At 36.7% G+C, this 14,598-nt stretch overlaps 1 protein-coding gene across 1 annotated transcript; it reads left to right on the top strand.

Annotated features, from left to right (window-relative positions):
* Nucleotides 1-5,986: 5,986 nt before the first annotated feature.
* pou5f3 (POU domain, class 5, transcription factor 3) lies at nucleotides 5,987-10,354 on the top strand. Its single transcript, XM_007230837.4, has 5 exons — nucleotides 5,987-7,312; nucleotides 7,680-7,791; nucleotides 7,904-8,034; nucleotides 8,752-8,916; nucleotides 9,038-10,354. The coding sequence occupies exons 1-5, from the start codon at nucleotides 6,593-6,595 to the stop codon at nucleotides 9,299-9,301; spliced, it is 1,392 nt and encodes a 463-aa protein (XP_007230899.3). The 5' UTR covers nucleotides 5,987-6,592; the 3' UTR covers nucleotides 9,302-10,354.
* Nucleotides 10,355-14,598: the final 4,244 nt, after the last annotated feature.

The raw sequence follows: 14,598 nt of genomic DNA, 5'->3' as shown, positions 1-14,598 counted from the left end.
TGAGATGCCCTGTGATTCCCCCTGCTCTTGAAGCAGTTGAACAGTTAAAGTTTAAAGGCCACTTAAAAAGACAGGCTCTGAAAAGCCATCTGGGATCTTTTGGAGGTTTAATCCTCTCTGGTCACTCCCTGATTGGAGCCCACTGGGCGCTCCCTGCGCTGGCTGAGGGCCTTCTGAAGCTCCACTCGCTCCACTTTCTCCTCCACTGTCCACAATTTGCATGACAATCGTCTTCCAAGGCCATGGCCCACTACAATGTTCGGAGCAGTGGTTTGATGTCTTTTAACCCTTTGAATGGTCAGAGGCCTCCTGGGTGTCCTTTCCCCCGGCCGTTCTGAACAGGAGAGCTGGAAACATGGCTTGTGGCCTGCAGCTCCTGCTCTGCTGAAGTGTGTTGGAAGGCAGGGGGTAGATTGTTTCAGATCTGGTTCACACCAGCCGCGGCAATGCGTGTGATGATCCTGCTGGGTGGTGCAGAATTAAAAGGATTATACGTCAAAACCAAAGCCACCTCTACCAGCTAAAAATGTACATTATTTAAGACAGGTCAGTGAAAATCTGAACCTGTTTCAATCAATCAACCTTTATTTAAACTCCGAATACACTGAGGTTCACCCTCATTTACAGTGTAGCCGAGCTAAATTACACAGAAGAAGCGATTGAGAATATAAAGTTAATATTCTTAAATATAGAGGAAACATTAAAACAAGATCATACATTTCAATAGACGGTCACCTGTAAAAGAACCTGACCTAATGTATATATTTTTGTATTAATTATTTGCTTTATTATCAAATTATTTTTATTTTAGTTCTTTGGTGCTGATATTTATCTTTTTATTTATATTTATATTTATCTTTTTTATTTACTTATTTTTTACTTTTAGTTTTTTTCCTCCCATTTTAATTCTTATAATTATAATTATACAATAATGTTATTATACATTATTGTAGCTGTTACCGTCTTACACCAGTTGATTTTTTTTCATTCAGTTAACAGATGAATTAACAAAAAACAAGACTTTAAATTTAAACATAAAAATAAATAAATTATGAATTTATTAAACTGTAAGACAGAGATGAATAATAACAAACTAAACTAATTATAATACTACTAAAAATACATAAATAAAAAAGTAAAAATAGGAAGATTAAAACGATAAATGCATAAAATCTTTAAAAATAACTAAAAATGAAAGTATAATAAAATATCACAAATATACCATAAAAGAAAATAATAATATATCTATCATAAATTGTAATAAGTCCACTAAAACAGGTGCAGACTGAGTGGAAGTGGTTAGAAATTAAGAGTTTGAAATGATTGAGTGACACCAGCGATTGCAGGTTTAGTGTTTCCTGTTTCCTGTAGTTTACATCCCATTTCTCAACCACCGTCTTGTTTCTTAGTATCTCAACGGTTAACAGTCGATAACTATTGGCTCTTAGGGAAATACTGTCCAGTATGTCCAAAACGTTCAGTAGTATCAGATGAATGCACAAAATAATTTGATAATGTTTTATTGAGCTGTCTGATGATCAACAGAGCTGAAATAAAGGGCTTGTGTCCAAAGTAACGTGGATAAAAGATAATTAAATTAAAATATATATATCAAGTATAACATCTTGTATAGAATTTTTACACAGGCCTAATTGTACTTTCTTAGCAAGAAGAGGCTATTAACATGAATGAGCCAGAATGTTGACAGTGGTTTTATTTTATGTATAATTTATACATTTATAATCTAAACTCCAATGTTTAGACATGTTTTATAATTAAAAGACCATTAATTTCATTATTATGCTACTTATTTATTAATTTTCCGCTGGTATAATATGACAGTATTGTGAATAGAAAATATTTCTTGAACAATATAATGTAAAAAAAAACAAAGTTATTTATACTACATTATGAATACAGCACATGTTGAGGTGTACTGTTGTATAAACAATGTACACTGGAATATGCATTGCATTTAACATTGCAAGTAAAGCATCTTTTTGCAGTGCACATTAGAGAGTGTTATATTATTAAACATATTGTGTTATATATACAGTACATCTGAATAGAAATTAGGGTTGCACAGTTTTAGGTAAAAAAAAGTACATTGTGATATATTATTGTTCTGCATAAAATATTTTGATATTAACAAATACAAGAATTTTCACCAAAAGTCTCTCACCCATCATCGTAATATTACTAATGCAATCTGCTATCAATGATTGGAGTAATATAAATAATCCGGTTAGAACAGAATGAAGTAAAATGCAAAATGCAGTAAAAATGTTTTGTTTTTAATATTATTTGATGTATGCTGCATTGTAAACACTGGGTTGCCTTATGGATACAGCACAGTGGATAAAATAATGGATATAATTGCAATTGCCACGGCATTGCATCAATAAATACAGTGTGTGTACAATTGCATTATGAATACAGAAATGTATGCTATTATACTGCACTATAAATACAGTACATTGGAATATTTATATTGGCTAATAAATACAGTACATAGGAATATATTGTATTTTTAATACATCACATTTAATGGAATTTATTTTTGCGATATAAATACAGAACACATATATAAATATGCTGCATGATAAATACAGCGCTATTATTAAAATAATAATAACAGCATATGTATAGTAATTATATGTTGAATTTATATATTGTTAACATTCCGAGGTGTCCTGTCGAGTTATGCTTCCTATCGATATGTGCTTTGTTACGGCACTGCGCATGCGCCATCCATGATAATTCCAATTCCACATTTTTTATTGGAAGCATAATAAATAATAATAAACTATAAAACAAACAAAAAAACGTTTTCTAATCACATATCCACAAAAAAAGGCCGTGAGTATTTTCTAATATGGTTTTTCATGTATTTTTCCCTTTTAAAAATTAAGTACTACTAGGGTAGCACGTTTTGACAAGATAACACAACTCGACAGAACATCGGCTGCATTACAACGCCCAAATATTGGTTATTGGGACAGACCTTCTAATGGGCTATAGCACACGGTAAAGCACGTTAACCCGTATATATTTCTTAAATCTGGAATCAGTGTAAAGTGTGGGGAAGGCGCTGAAACTGGCTGGTGTTTGTTTCAGGTGATGGGAGGGGGTAGGGGGCAGAATCAAAGGATAGCAGCTTATTGTTGGCGGCTGAATGGCAGCTAATGGCCGGCCATCGCAACTGTGGAGCTGGAAGCAGCGGGGAGCCCCCGGGCCATGCCGCACAATAACCCCCCTCAACCTTCCTGTGGAGAGTCTTCCTGCCCAGGTCTCTGTCCAGAGAGAGGGTAGGTGGTGCACTGCTGCATCTGACCCCCCCAAGTCTCCCAAAATATCTGTTAAAGCGGAGTCTACTCCAATTAAACACCATTAAACACTATAGCTACTCACCACACTTTTAACAGTGGAGGTCCTCCTCAACACGCAGGGCTTCACCACCTCCTGCCTCATATATAACCTGTATAAATAATAATCTCAGCAAGACATTTATACTACTTTTGATCTAATAAACGTGTAAATATCAATCTTAACTATTATATTTGATCTAAACCGTGCCATAAAGATCGTTTATATGGATTAAATGGAGTTTTAAAGTCTTTTAGCACACCGTGTTAGTGTTACCTAAACTGGGCTAGGTAACTAATCAGTGTGGGCCACCGTGGCGTTAGCAGCTAAAGTAAACATGTTAGCATGTCTTGGTGCGAGATGCCACACTTCAGACCTTCCCAAACCTGTGAGATTACAGCTGATATATCAAACATAAACATTTCACCTTTTATATGTTGTTATTTCACCTCCTATTTGTTGTTTTTCGTCTTTTATGCGCTGTTTTTTGAGAAAGTTGGACGTTTAGCTGACTAGCTAGCGTTAGCTAACCTAACTCGCTGCGTAGACGTCCCAGATAACCTTATCATCACTAATAAACTCAGAGTATTCTGGTTATGATACGTTTTATAATAAACTGTGCCCTTTTGCTGACACCTTTTTTCATGGTCTTTAATATGATTCAATGACACAACACTTAAGGAAAGGATTTAGTCCTGTTTAGTAAAATTAATACAACGTTATTAAACTAACTAGGGTTAAGTTTATACTTATAATAAACATGACTGTACAGCGACCTAGATAGCAAAAGTGAGTTACATTACATTTTATTTTATCTATCTTTTCTATTGCATTGAAACAACATTGATCTCCGACATCAGAATTGCTTTATTTGTGCACAACAATAATTTACATTAGTAGCAAGTGTTAACCTAAATAGTCAGATAGAGATCTCTGTTAGTGAACTGTTTAGGCGAAAACAATGAGTCAGAAAACTCATGTGCTGAATACCACATGGTGCTTTTTTAAGTATGAAAACCTAATCAAATCTTAATAGTAATTCATTTTAATTGTAAACATGTCCATACTGTAATTCCACACAAAATGTCCATTCAACCCTGTTATATTTTCAACCCTGTTACATGATTGTTCCTATTAATATTTGGATGATAAGAAGATTTGAGATAAATGTTTATTGGACTCTATGCATATAATTAACATGACAGTAAAAATAAATAAAAGCTTTGTAAAACCAATTTGAATAAAATATGAATATGAATATTGAATAAAACATAGGTTCCACGTCATGGTTTTAGATGAACTGTCTGTATTAAACTTTACTTACATTTAATGTGTGTATCTTGTTTGTATTGTTTTGTTGTATCTTAGTGCTGTCTTCTTGCAGAGTAGAAATGGACATTATAATAATAATTATTACTACTATAATAATTCTTATTAATTGAGATGAGCCCCTTTTATCTAAAAACGATGTAGCTCACCCATTGTAGCATCCATTCAAAACTTCTAATTCAATGTCAGAATTTCAACACTAACCAATGCTTATGTGAGACTGTAAAAAAATAAAGGATGTTTAAAGGTTAAACATTGTTTACAGATCTGTTTCAACCTTTTTAACAATTCAGTTGCTTTAATGAAATGTTTAAAACCAGTTCTGACACAGTGTCTCAAACTAAATGTTAAACTACAGATTATTAAATTGTTGTACCATTCACGTACCTGGATTTTAACATTAAAATGTTAAGTCTTGTGCTTTTTTATCACAATAAAAAAAAAAATCATGAATTAACTGCTCAGCTAATTTAACTGATTACATTTTTATTTTGGATCAATATTCAGAACTGGGTCTCTGCTCTTAGGGGTTAAAAGATAAAAAGTAATGCAACCAAAAATGCAACATTTATTTAGTGATCCTTGCTATCAGGGTAATGCTCAGCTTTATATGAGTATGCTGATTTTGGGTGCCTATAAAATTTTTTCGTTTCCTGTGGGATGTGGAATTTCAATATGAAGCAGAGCTCATTAAGAGTAAATTATTGAAACAAAGTAGTGGTGTCATGCATGTTAAACATGTTTACTGAGAGCAGCATATTTTGCATTGTAAATTTGGCTCATGCAGTGAAGCCCAGCTACATCCTGCAAAGTAAATACAGTAGCCTACATGCACTGCATTACAGACAATAGCTAGGCAATATATATATTAAATCTTTTAACTTCTCTGTGCAAAAGTGTTTGTGTTGTATTAGAAATGCAGTACATGTACTGAATTCTGGTTTCCCAGACAGGGATTAAGTCTGGTCTTTAATTGTGATTTTTCTTTGAAGGAAAACTAGTCCATAAATCTAAATTTGAGGTCAATAAATTGAGCTAAGCTAAGTTTAGCTAATTTTTTATTTTAGTGCACAGAGTTTATAGAGAGTTCAGAATGTGTGATGCATTTCTAAATACACTACATTGGTCCAATAAAAAATATGTACCTTCAAATATCTTTTTAAATGTGCTTTGTATTTTAAGTAGAGCCAATTGAGATTCCATGTTGTGTTAGGAATGTTGTAATTTAAAATGCATATTGCATTATAAGCAAATAAATCTTATGTAGAGTAGTTTAAATTGTATAAATTGATACAGCATATAATTTGTAGCACCATATAGGAGACCATATAAGTTTGTATAAGACTACCAGTTTCATTTAGGTTTCAGGATCTTAGTCTACGTAGTAAGTCTAGTTTGGACAAAAACAATGGCTGATCGTTTCCAAACAAGTGAGAAATCAAGTTCATTCCCAGATTGCCCATCAGCTGAGGCCTATTGTGTTGCGTCAGCCAATGGGAGAGGAGCTCATTAGAACCGCCAGCCTCCAGCATGGATTGATTAGGAAAACCTGCTCGAGGATCCGCAGTTTGAGGCCTGAACGCTGAGCTGCACCATCAACTCTAATTCTCATTAATGGCCGTTCAACAGCGAGACTGCGACTGCTCACATTCCCACACTGGACTTCTGTGGTGAAGGACTTCAGGCTCCAGCTGCAGGGACAAGAACAAGACCAGCAGAAGAGCACATTGTTCCAGAGTTTGGAGAACTTTCTGAGACAGCTTTTTATCCCTATTATGGACTTAATTAACGCTACTATCACAGCTATTTAACAGCAGCCCGTGTGATTTTTGTGGTGGTAGTAGTAGTGTTTTTTTTTTTTTTTGCCTGTGGGCCTTCTACAGTTGAGGAGTGTGCGATGTGTGATGTATCTGAAAGCCCTGGGTCGGAGTGCAGTGAGCTGGTCCGGACCGTGTGCCCGCCAGCCCCCGGCCCCGAGGCCCTGCATCTCCAGGAGCCCAGCCTGCTCTTCAACAGGGCCGCGGCCTTCAATGGCCTCAGCCCGTCTCAGGCCCAGACTTTTTTCCCCTTCGCGGCGGTAGGAGGCGACTTCAGAGCCGCGGAGGTGCAGCTGGGGGACTTCACCCAGGCCAAGCCCTGGTACCCCTTTCCAGGTCATGATTACTTGGGCCAGGTGGCAGGAGGGCAGATAGCGGGGGCCCAGCCGGCCAACATCAGCCCTCCCATCGCCGAGACCCGGGAGCAGATCAGGATGCCTGAGGTGAAAACTGAGAAGGAGGTGAGGGAGGATGAGTATGGGGAGGCCAAGCTGCAGCAGCAGCCCCAGTTCCCCACCTCCGGGGCATCGGGTCTTTACTATCCCGCCCCGTGGCCCCCATCCTTCTGGCACGGCCTGCCCCACGTCTCAGCGCCGTGCGGTACCGGCCAGGGCCCCCCGGCTGTGTCCGTGCCGTCCTCTGCCTCGCCGTCCTCCTCGTCCCCGTCTCTTTCTCCGTCTCCCCCCTCCAGCGCCTTCTACACCGGGCCTCCGGCGCAGTTAGCGCCCACAGCACACGCGCACAGCGCCGGCAGGAGCAGCGGCTCGTCCAGCGGGGGCTGCAGCGATTCTGAAGAAGAGGTACAAACTTTTTAAAATATATATATATATATATATATATATATATATATTCATTATCTAAATATTAATCACGTAATAGAGTATACGTTGCCTAAATGCAAACGATAATTGTTTATAATTAAACAATATTAAAGTATAACCATTGTTTCTACAAGTAAATTTTAAGTTTACTAAATTAAGCTTAAAGGCTTTTGTCGAGTATAATAACCTAAAAATCTCACTTGGAACTGGTAATACTTTTTATTTTTTAATATTTCAGTATAACATCATGACTGCTGTAGCAAATTGTTTCTAAATAGTTAATTAGCTGTAACTTTTAGCTTTTCTTCTTTCTTGGCTCTGTTCTGATGTCTCCTCTTCTTTTCAGGAAAACCTGACCACAGAAGAGTTGGAGCAGTTCGCTAAAGAGCTAAAGCACAAGCGCATCACCCTCGGCTTCACTCAGGCAGATGTAGGCCTGGCTCTGGGGAATCTATACGGTGAGTTTCAGCCTGGAACTGGATTTTCACTGTAAACATAAGAACATCTCGAGTCTTAAAGAGGACTGATTTTCAAACATGTTCTTCTTTTTCTCTCTCAATTTCTGTGCAGGGAAAATGTTCAGTCAGACGACCATCTGCCGCTTTGAAGCTCTTCAGCTCAGTTTTAAGAACATGTGCAAGTTAAAGCCACTGCTGCAGAGATGGCTGAATGAAGCAGAGACCTCAGATAACCCACAAGATGTAAGTCCCATTATTGTGACTGTTTGACCACTAGGAGGCAACCAGTACTTCCCACTTGTTTTGTTTTTTTGCTGGTTTGTGTTTTCTGGGGTAGTGTGTACAGTTGTGTGGGTAATACAAAGGTTCTCTGCTTTTTCAATACCTTTTAGATCAGGAGTGGGCTATTTTCCCAAGGGGCCACATTAATACACTTTGTGGGCTAAACCAACAGATTTACCTCAGTTTGGCTTGATTATTTTGTTAAGTTCAGTCATTTTATGGTTTTGATGAGCTGTTACTGGTAAGAGTAGATATAATTAGGCAATACAATTATGATTTATCATTTGTTTTATTCATCAGTCAAACCTTTGAACAAAAATGTTACACTGTTTGCAGTAAAAACGATGATTTGAGTTTATACAAAGTACTGTAAATGTATTAATTGTTTCCTGATTGTATGGTGTTTTATGTATATGGAAAAGGTCTTTGTTTATGGAACCTTTTAAATTTTAGTAGCATTTAACACATGTAACACTTGTCATTTTCTGTATATATATATTTTACACACGTACACTTCAGCTGATACAAACATTAACTTGAATGAATCCCTGATGTTGCTGATATCAGTCAATGCACCATCACTATATGTCTAGTACATACACTGTTTTGTGGGTGTTTCTAGTAGTGGTTTGATTACATATGATCATCATTAAATCTGACTCTGTCCTGTCTTTGTAGATGTACAAGATTGAGCGAGTTTTCGTCGATACAAGAAAGAGAAAAAGGAGGACCAGTTTAGAGGGTTCAGTCCGCACTGCCCTCGAGTCCTACTTCTTAAAGTGCCCCAAACCCAACACACTGGAAATCACGCACATATCTGATGACCTTGGCTTGGAAAGAGATGTAAGCTACACTCCTCACACACACTCTTAATGTTTTTGAAGTGTAGATTATGTGTACATTAACTGTGTACATTATTGCTTCATCTGTGCAGCTTTATGATGTGGCTTGTGTGTGGTTTCAGGTGGTGCGTGTCTGGTTCTGTAACCGCAGACAGAAAGGCAAGCGTTTGGCTCTACCTTTTGACGACGAGTGCGCTGAGGGTCAATATTACGAACAGAGTCCAACACCCCCTCCACACATGGGAGGTCCACCCCTGTCAGCTCAGGGTTATCCAGGACCCACTCATCCTGGGGGAGTCCCTGCTCTCTACATGCCCCCCCTTCACCGACCAGACGTCTTCAAGCAGGCCCTGCACCCTGGACTGGTGAGCCACCTGTCCAGCTGAACTGACTGACTGTTTAGAGCCTTTCTCTTCAGTATGGAGGATGAAATGGCTCCTATATGGAAGAAGACATGTTTCCTGGTACACTTTTGCTCCAAGCCAAGCTATGGATTAAAACATTCAATCTAGACCCCCTTTGAGGTTCTTCTAACTTACTATGTTGTCCAAAAAATCTGCAATCCACTCTAGTCCTAATGTATTTGATCCTATTAGGCTTCGAGCCACTCCCTGATTTATTCCCTGTTTCTTGACTTCTGACTAGTGGTTCTGCAGAACTTGCCTGGATTAGAAGTGAGTCTTTGGATCTTGGGATCTAAATGCGTTTTAATGAATGTATTTGCACATGCCATTCGTTTGGTTTTTAAAACATGTTTTAAAGATGGATTTTAGTTTTATGATCCCCCACCCCTTTTCCCTTTGCCCTTCCTCCTATGTTTTATGTACATATGTTTTAATAGTACAATATTTTTGTTAATGAGATCAAAATTGTCCTGCTTGCCATATTTTACTTGGGAAATGGGTTATGGGAAAACACTGGAAATATTTGTCAAAGGTTGTCAATGCATTTAATGATTTAACTGTGATTTTAGTCATGCTGTACAAATGGGTTCTGGAAGGGCATCGATCACTGTTCCCTTATGCCCAACAGGATATGATTAAATGGTGTTTTTATGTATATGTGAAGAGGTCTTTGAACAGAATTTTAGGAAGTTCTATAAACTCATGTATACTATGTATAACACTCTTCAGTGCATTATGTACTGGAGGTCAATTTCTGGTTTTCATGTACACTACACCAATGCATAGACGTATCAGCTGACCACTAGGTGCAATGGAACCCCCCCCCCCCCCCTTCAATGTGTTTTCCTTTTTTTAATTTTTAAATCTCAATGGACATCTATGTGCCTTATCTATCTATGACTTGCTGCCTCCTCTCTTACAACAAATGTAAATGAAACCAAAGCTGATAATTTATTAATGTATCTGATTCCTGACTAGCAGTTGATCACCTCTATTTGACTGTTAAAAATTAAACCCAATCCTTTGACAATCCAATCTTGTCTACTGTCCTTATACACTATTCCAGCACTATTTACATGCACTCAGTCCCATAGTTTCAATGACTTCGTGATAAACTTGTTTTACTAGGGTTAAATGTACAACTTCTATTTTTTTTATATGAAAGGACCCTCTTATTGGAGTAAAATACGTGTTTTATTAAATGACAGACAAAATCTGGTTACTGAACTAAAATTAAGCTCGTTAGTCTGGTTTCTGGGCCATAGTCCTTAAAAAAGGGGAGTACATGGCTGCTTGAATAATTTGATGAATGCATAGATCAGGTTATTGTATTATTGATTACACAATAGCTAATTTATCTATGAAGTAGATGATGCACAGTAGTCTTGTAGGAATTTCCACTCCTCTCTAAGCAGTTTGTACTAATTAAAAAAAAAATGTTGTACATCTATAGGTTACACTACTAGACTGGTTGTGCAGTAGTACTGACTGGTTATTTTTCACTATAGTAAATTGCAGACTCCTGACTGCTCTTCAAAAACAGGTTTTAAAATGCGAGCTAGCTATGCCAAAAAAATATTCACTTCAGAATTTCTGCAGATATTTGGCCACTAGAGAGCGCTCCCCGGTCAGTTTAAATTGGTTGGGTCAACATGGGGAATTTGAGAAAAATCTGTTTATTTTATTTATACTGAAATCAACTCACCACTGCAGTTTCAGCACTGCAAAAACAATAAAGTTTTAGACTCCTTATAAACCAGCGTCAGATGATCAACCAGTCAGCTCACAGAAGCAGTAATGCTAATGCGTTTTAAAAGTGGTTTCTGTAGAAACATGGAAATATACAGATCTTTTTAGCTAAAATCCAGGCGTCTTTCAGCAGTTCACACAACTGGACTGAATAACAGCCGGTTTACCTTTGAGACGAGGTTTTGTTGGCGATCTGCAAAAAACAGTTCGAGACAGTCTTAGTGTAGTGTGAACTGGGAATTAGATGGATGTTACCTGTATTAGTATGTTTGGATAAACAGATTGTTAATTGTTGTCTGCAATTTGTCCTTTAATTACACCAATCCCCGCATAAAAAATCTGAAGAAAAAAAGACAATCTTAGTTTTACCAGGATTGTTATTACAGTGGCATTTTAACGACAAGGATATGAGTACTAAAATATAGCAGTGCTTTATTTAGAGAAATACAGAAATAAACAGAAGTTATATACAAACCTACATAAATATATGTACAGATAAAATATAAAAAAGAAAAAAAATTGATTACAATAGAGGAATAATAATGAAAATAATCCAAAGAAGAACACACATACTTTATTTATAATTTCAGGTCCTATATTAATTATTTTTACTTAATTTAGTTAATAATATATTGTTTTTTTTAATACTAATTTCTTTTTTATTCTGCTTTTATTAATTACTATATTTTTTATTTTTGGTCATTCTGGTTCTCCATATATTAGGTCTAGCATACAGCCGTCCTTTTCTGCAATTGCAAAGGATTTCCTGCTGGTATTAAAAATCTAAAAATGTAATCCATTTGACTGAGGTTTTTTCGACCGAGGCAGAAACAAATATAACCCTTAAATGCTCGCTCTGTTTTAACCTTTAGCAGAAGAGGAAACAGGTGGCAGCGGTTATTATAAGAGTGGTGGAAGAAGAGGCGTGAATGATGTAAAAAAAAAAAAAAAAAAAAAAAAAAAAAAGCTTCCTTTTAAACGTTCTTTGTAAAACTTTTTTTTTTTTTTTTTTATTATATGTTTTTATGGGACATTATATTAAGTCACAGTGCAAATAATAACAAAAACAATGATAACATCCGTTTTCTTCTACACAACATTTTCACATTTTCACACACACCTCCCCCCCCCCTCCCCCTATGTTGGTCTAAGACAATACAAAAAAAAAAAAAAAAAAAGATAAGCAGCGTTTTTAGACTAAACAATGAAATACAATATAAAACATACAAATGTGAATAAAAACTATATAATATTTAAAATAACAATTATATTAATGAAAGAAAAAGTAACAATGAATATAGTAGGCACACAATGTGATCGAATAGATTTATATAAAAAGTAATAATAATAATAATAGTAAAATAGATAGAGACTCTCAAGAATCAGTCAGTTTATAGACAGATGTGGTAATTGGTCAAAATAATGAAGAAGAGGTCGCCAAGTTCGGTAAAATTTGTGAGTTGAACCTTTTAGGGTAAATTTGATTTTTTCCAATTTCAGAAAGGACATTAAATCAGATAACCACATGAGGTCTGAAGGTGGCAATGGAGACTTCCAGTGTAACAGTAAACGTCTCCGAGCTATTAAAGATGAAAAAGACAAAACATTTAATTTATAGTTAGATAAGTCTAAGTAATTTAGTGGGACGCCAAATAGGGCTATTGAAGGGCAGGGGTCTATGCAAACGTCCAAAGATTCAGACATCACTTTAAAAAAACTGGACCAATAATTTTGAAGTTTTGAGCAAGACCAGAACATGTGAGTAAGGTCAGCTAATGCCACTGAACATCTGTCACACTTAGGATCCATTCCTGGGGTATACTTAGATAATCTTGTTTTACATAAATGCATTCTGTGCAAAACTTTGAACTGTATAAAATTAAGATAAGCACAAGACGAAAGATAATTAACTTCGTATACAGCTTTTTCCCACCAAGCATCCTGAAACGTTTTTCCCAGCTCCCTTTCCCATGCAGATCTAACTCTGGTTGTGGGACAATCCCCCTGCAGTAGTAAATGTTTGTATAACCTGGAGATAATACCTGTAAAATTATACGAATTTTTTAAGACATCATCCAATAAATCTTGAGGAGGCAAATAAGGGAATGTTGGGCAATATTTTTTGACAAAGCTACGAACCTGAAAGTATCGAAACAAATGATTACGGGGCAAACCAAATTTGACAGATAATTGTTCAAAGCTGGCAAACTCCCCCCCAAAAAACATATCTTTAAACTGAGAGATGCCTAATCTATTCCAAAGGTTAAAGACAGAGTCAATTCTAGAAGGGATAAACAGATGATTATTAAGTAAAGGACCATATAAAGACATATTACTGAGTTTAAAATGTTGTCGGAATTGTGTCCAAATTTTGACTGTGGAGACAACCACTGGGTTTGATGAATATTGTGTAACTGCTATCGGAAGATGTGAGCATATAAGAGCTGAAAGGGATGTGCTTTGACTGCAATATGCTTCCATTTCGCACCAATCTTGTTCCGGTTTATGAATCCAAAATAAAACCTTTTGTATATTTGCCACCCAGTAATAATATTTTAAGTTAAAAAGGCCCAATCCTCCATTAAGTCGAGGTGCCTTAAGTACACTTGTTTTAACCTTAGGAGTTTTGCCTGCCCAGATAAAGGACAGTATTATCTTGTCCACCATGGTAAAAAAGGCCTTTGTTAAAAAAATAGGGAGGCACTGAAAAAGAAATAGAAATCTGGGTAATACATTCATATTAACAGACTGAATTCGACCCGCAACAGAGAGTGGGAGCTGAGACCATCTTTGTAAATCTGCCTTAATTTGATCTACTAGCTTATCAAAATTATTCTTACGAAGTGCTAACAGAGAGTGACTGATATTTATTCCTAGATACCTAAAGCTTCCAGGAGATAGGTGGAAGGGTAGCGCTCCCTGTTGGATGTTTTTAGCGGCAGAGTTGAGTGGAAAGCACTCACTTTTGTTGAGGTTAAGTCTGTAACCTGAAAAAGAACCAAATTTGTTTAAAATCTCTAATAAATGATCAGAAGAGCCCACAGGATCTGTGATATATAATAGAAGATCATCAGCGTACAAGGAGACTCTGTGCTCAGCCCCCGCCCGAACTACTCCTCGCAAATTCCTTGACGATTTTAAAGCTATAGAGAGAGGTTCAATAACCAATGCAAATAAAAGGGGTGAAAGAGGGCAACCTTGGCGCGTTCCTCGTGAAAGAGGAAAATATTCTGAATAGCAGCTATTAGTATGTACTCTAGCCTGAGGGGCCTTATACAAAAGACGAATCCAGGAAACAAAATTTCCACCAAAACCAAATTTCTCTAAAGTTGCGAATAAATAATTCCACTCAACTCTGTCGAAAGCTTTCTCAGCATCCAATGAAATCACCACTTCTGGAAGTAAAGAGGAAGACTGGGAAAGTACAATATTAAGCAGACGGCGTATATTAGAGAATAACTGACGTCCCCTAATAAAACCGGTTTGATCCTCAGCTATTATAGATGGCATGACCGATTCAAGACGCTTAC

This window comes from Astyanax mexicanus, chromosome 17 (genome assembly GCF_023375975.1).
Source record: "Astyanax mexicanus isolate ESR-SI-001 chromosome 17, AstMex3_surface, whole genome shotgun sequence".
In the NCBI taxonomy this organism is placed as follows: Eukaryota; Metazoa; Chordata; class Actinopteri; order Characiformes; family Acestrorhamphidae; genus Astyanax; species Astyanax mexicanus.
Note: the sequence above shows the minus strand (reverse complement) of the source record. Positions and strands in the feature narration are given on the sequence as shown.

Bases quoted from the DNA above. Each gene is read 5' to 3' on its own strand.
- pou5f3 (XM_007230837.4), top strand. From the start codon at position 6,593: ATGTGTGATGTATCTGAAAGCCCTGGGTCGGAGTGCAGTGAGCTGGTC. The intron at 7,792-7,903 runs GTGAGTTTCAGC...ATTTCTGTGCAG, and splicing joins GGCTCTGGGGAATCTATACG to GGAAAATGTTCAGTCAGACG. The intron at 8,035-8,751 runs GTAAGTCCCATT...CTGTCTTTGTAG, and splicing joins CCTCAGATAACCCACAAGAT to ATGTACAAGATTGAGCGAGT.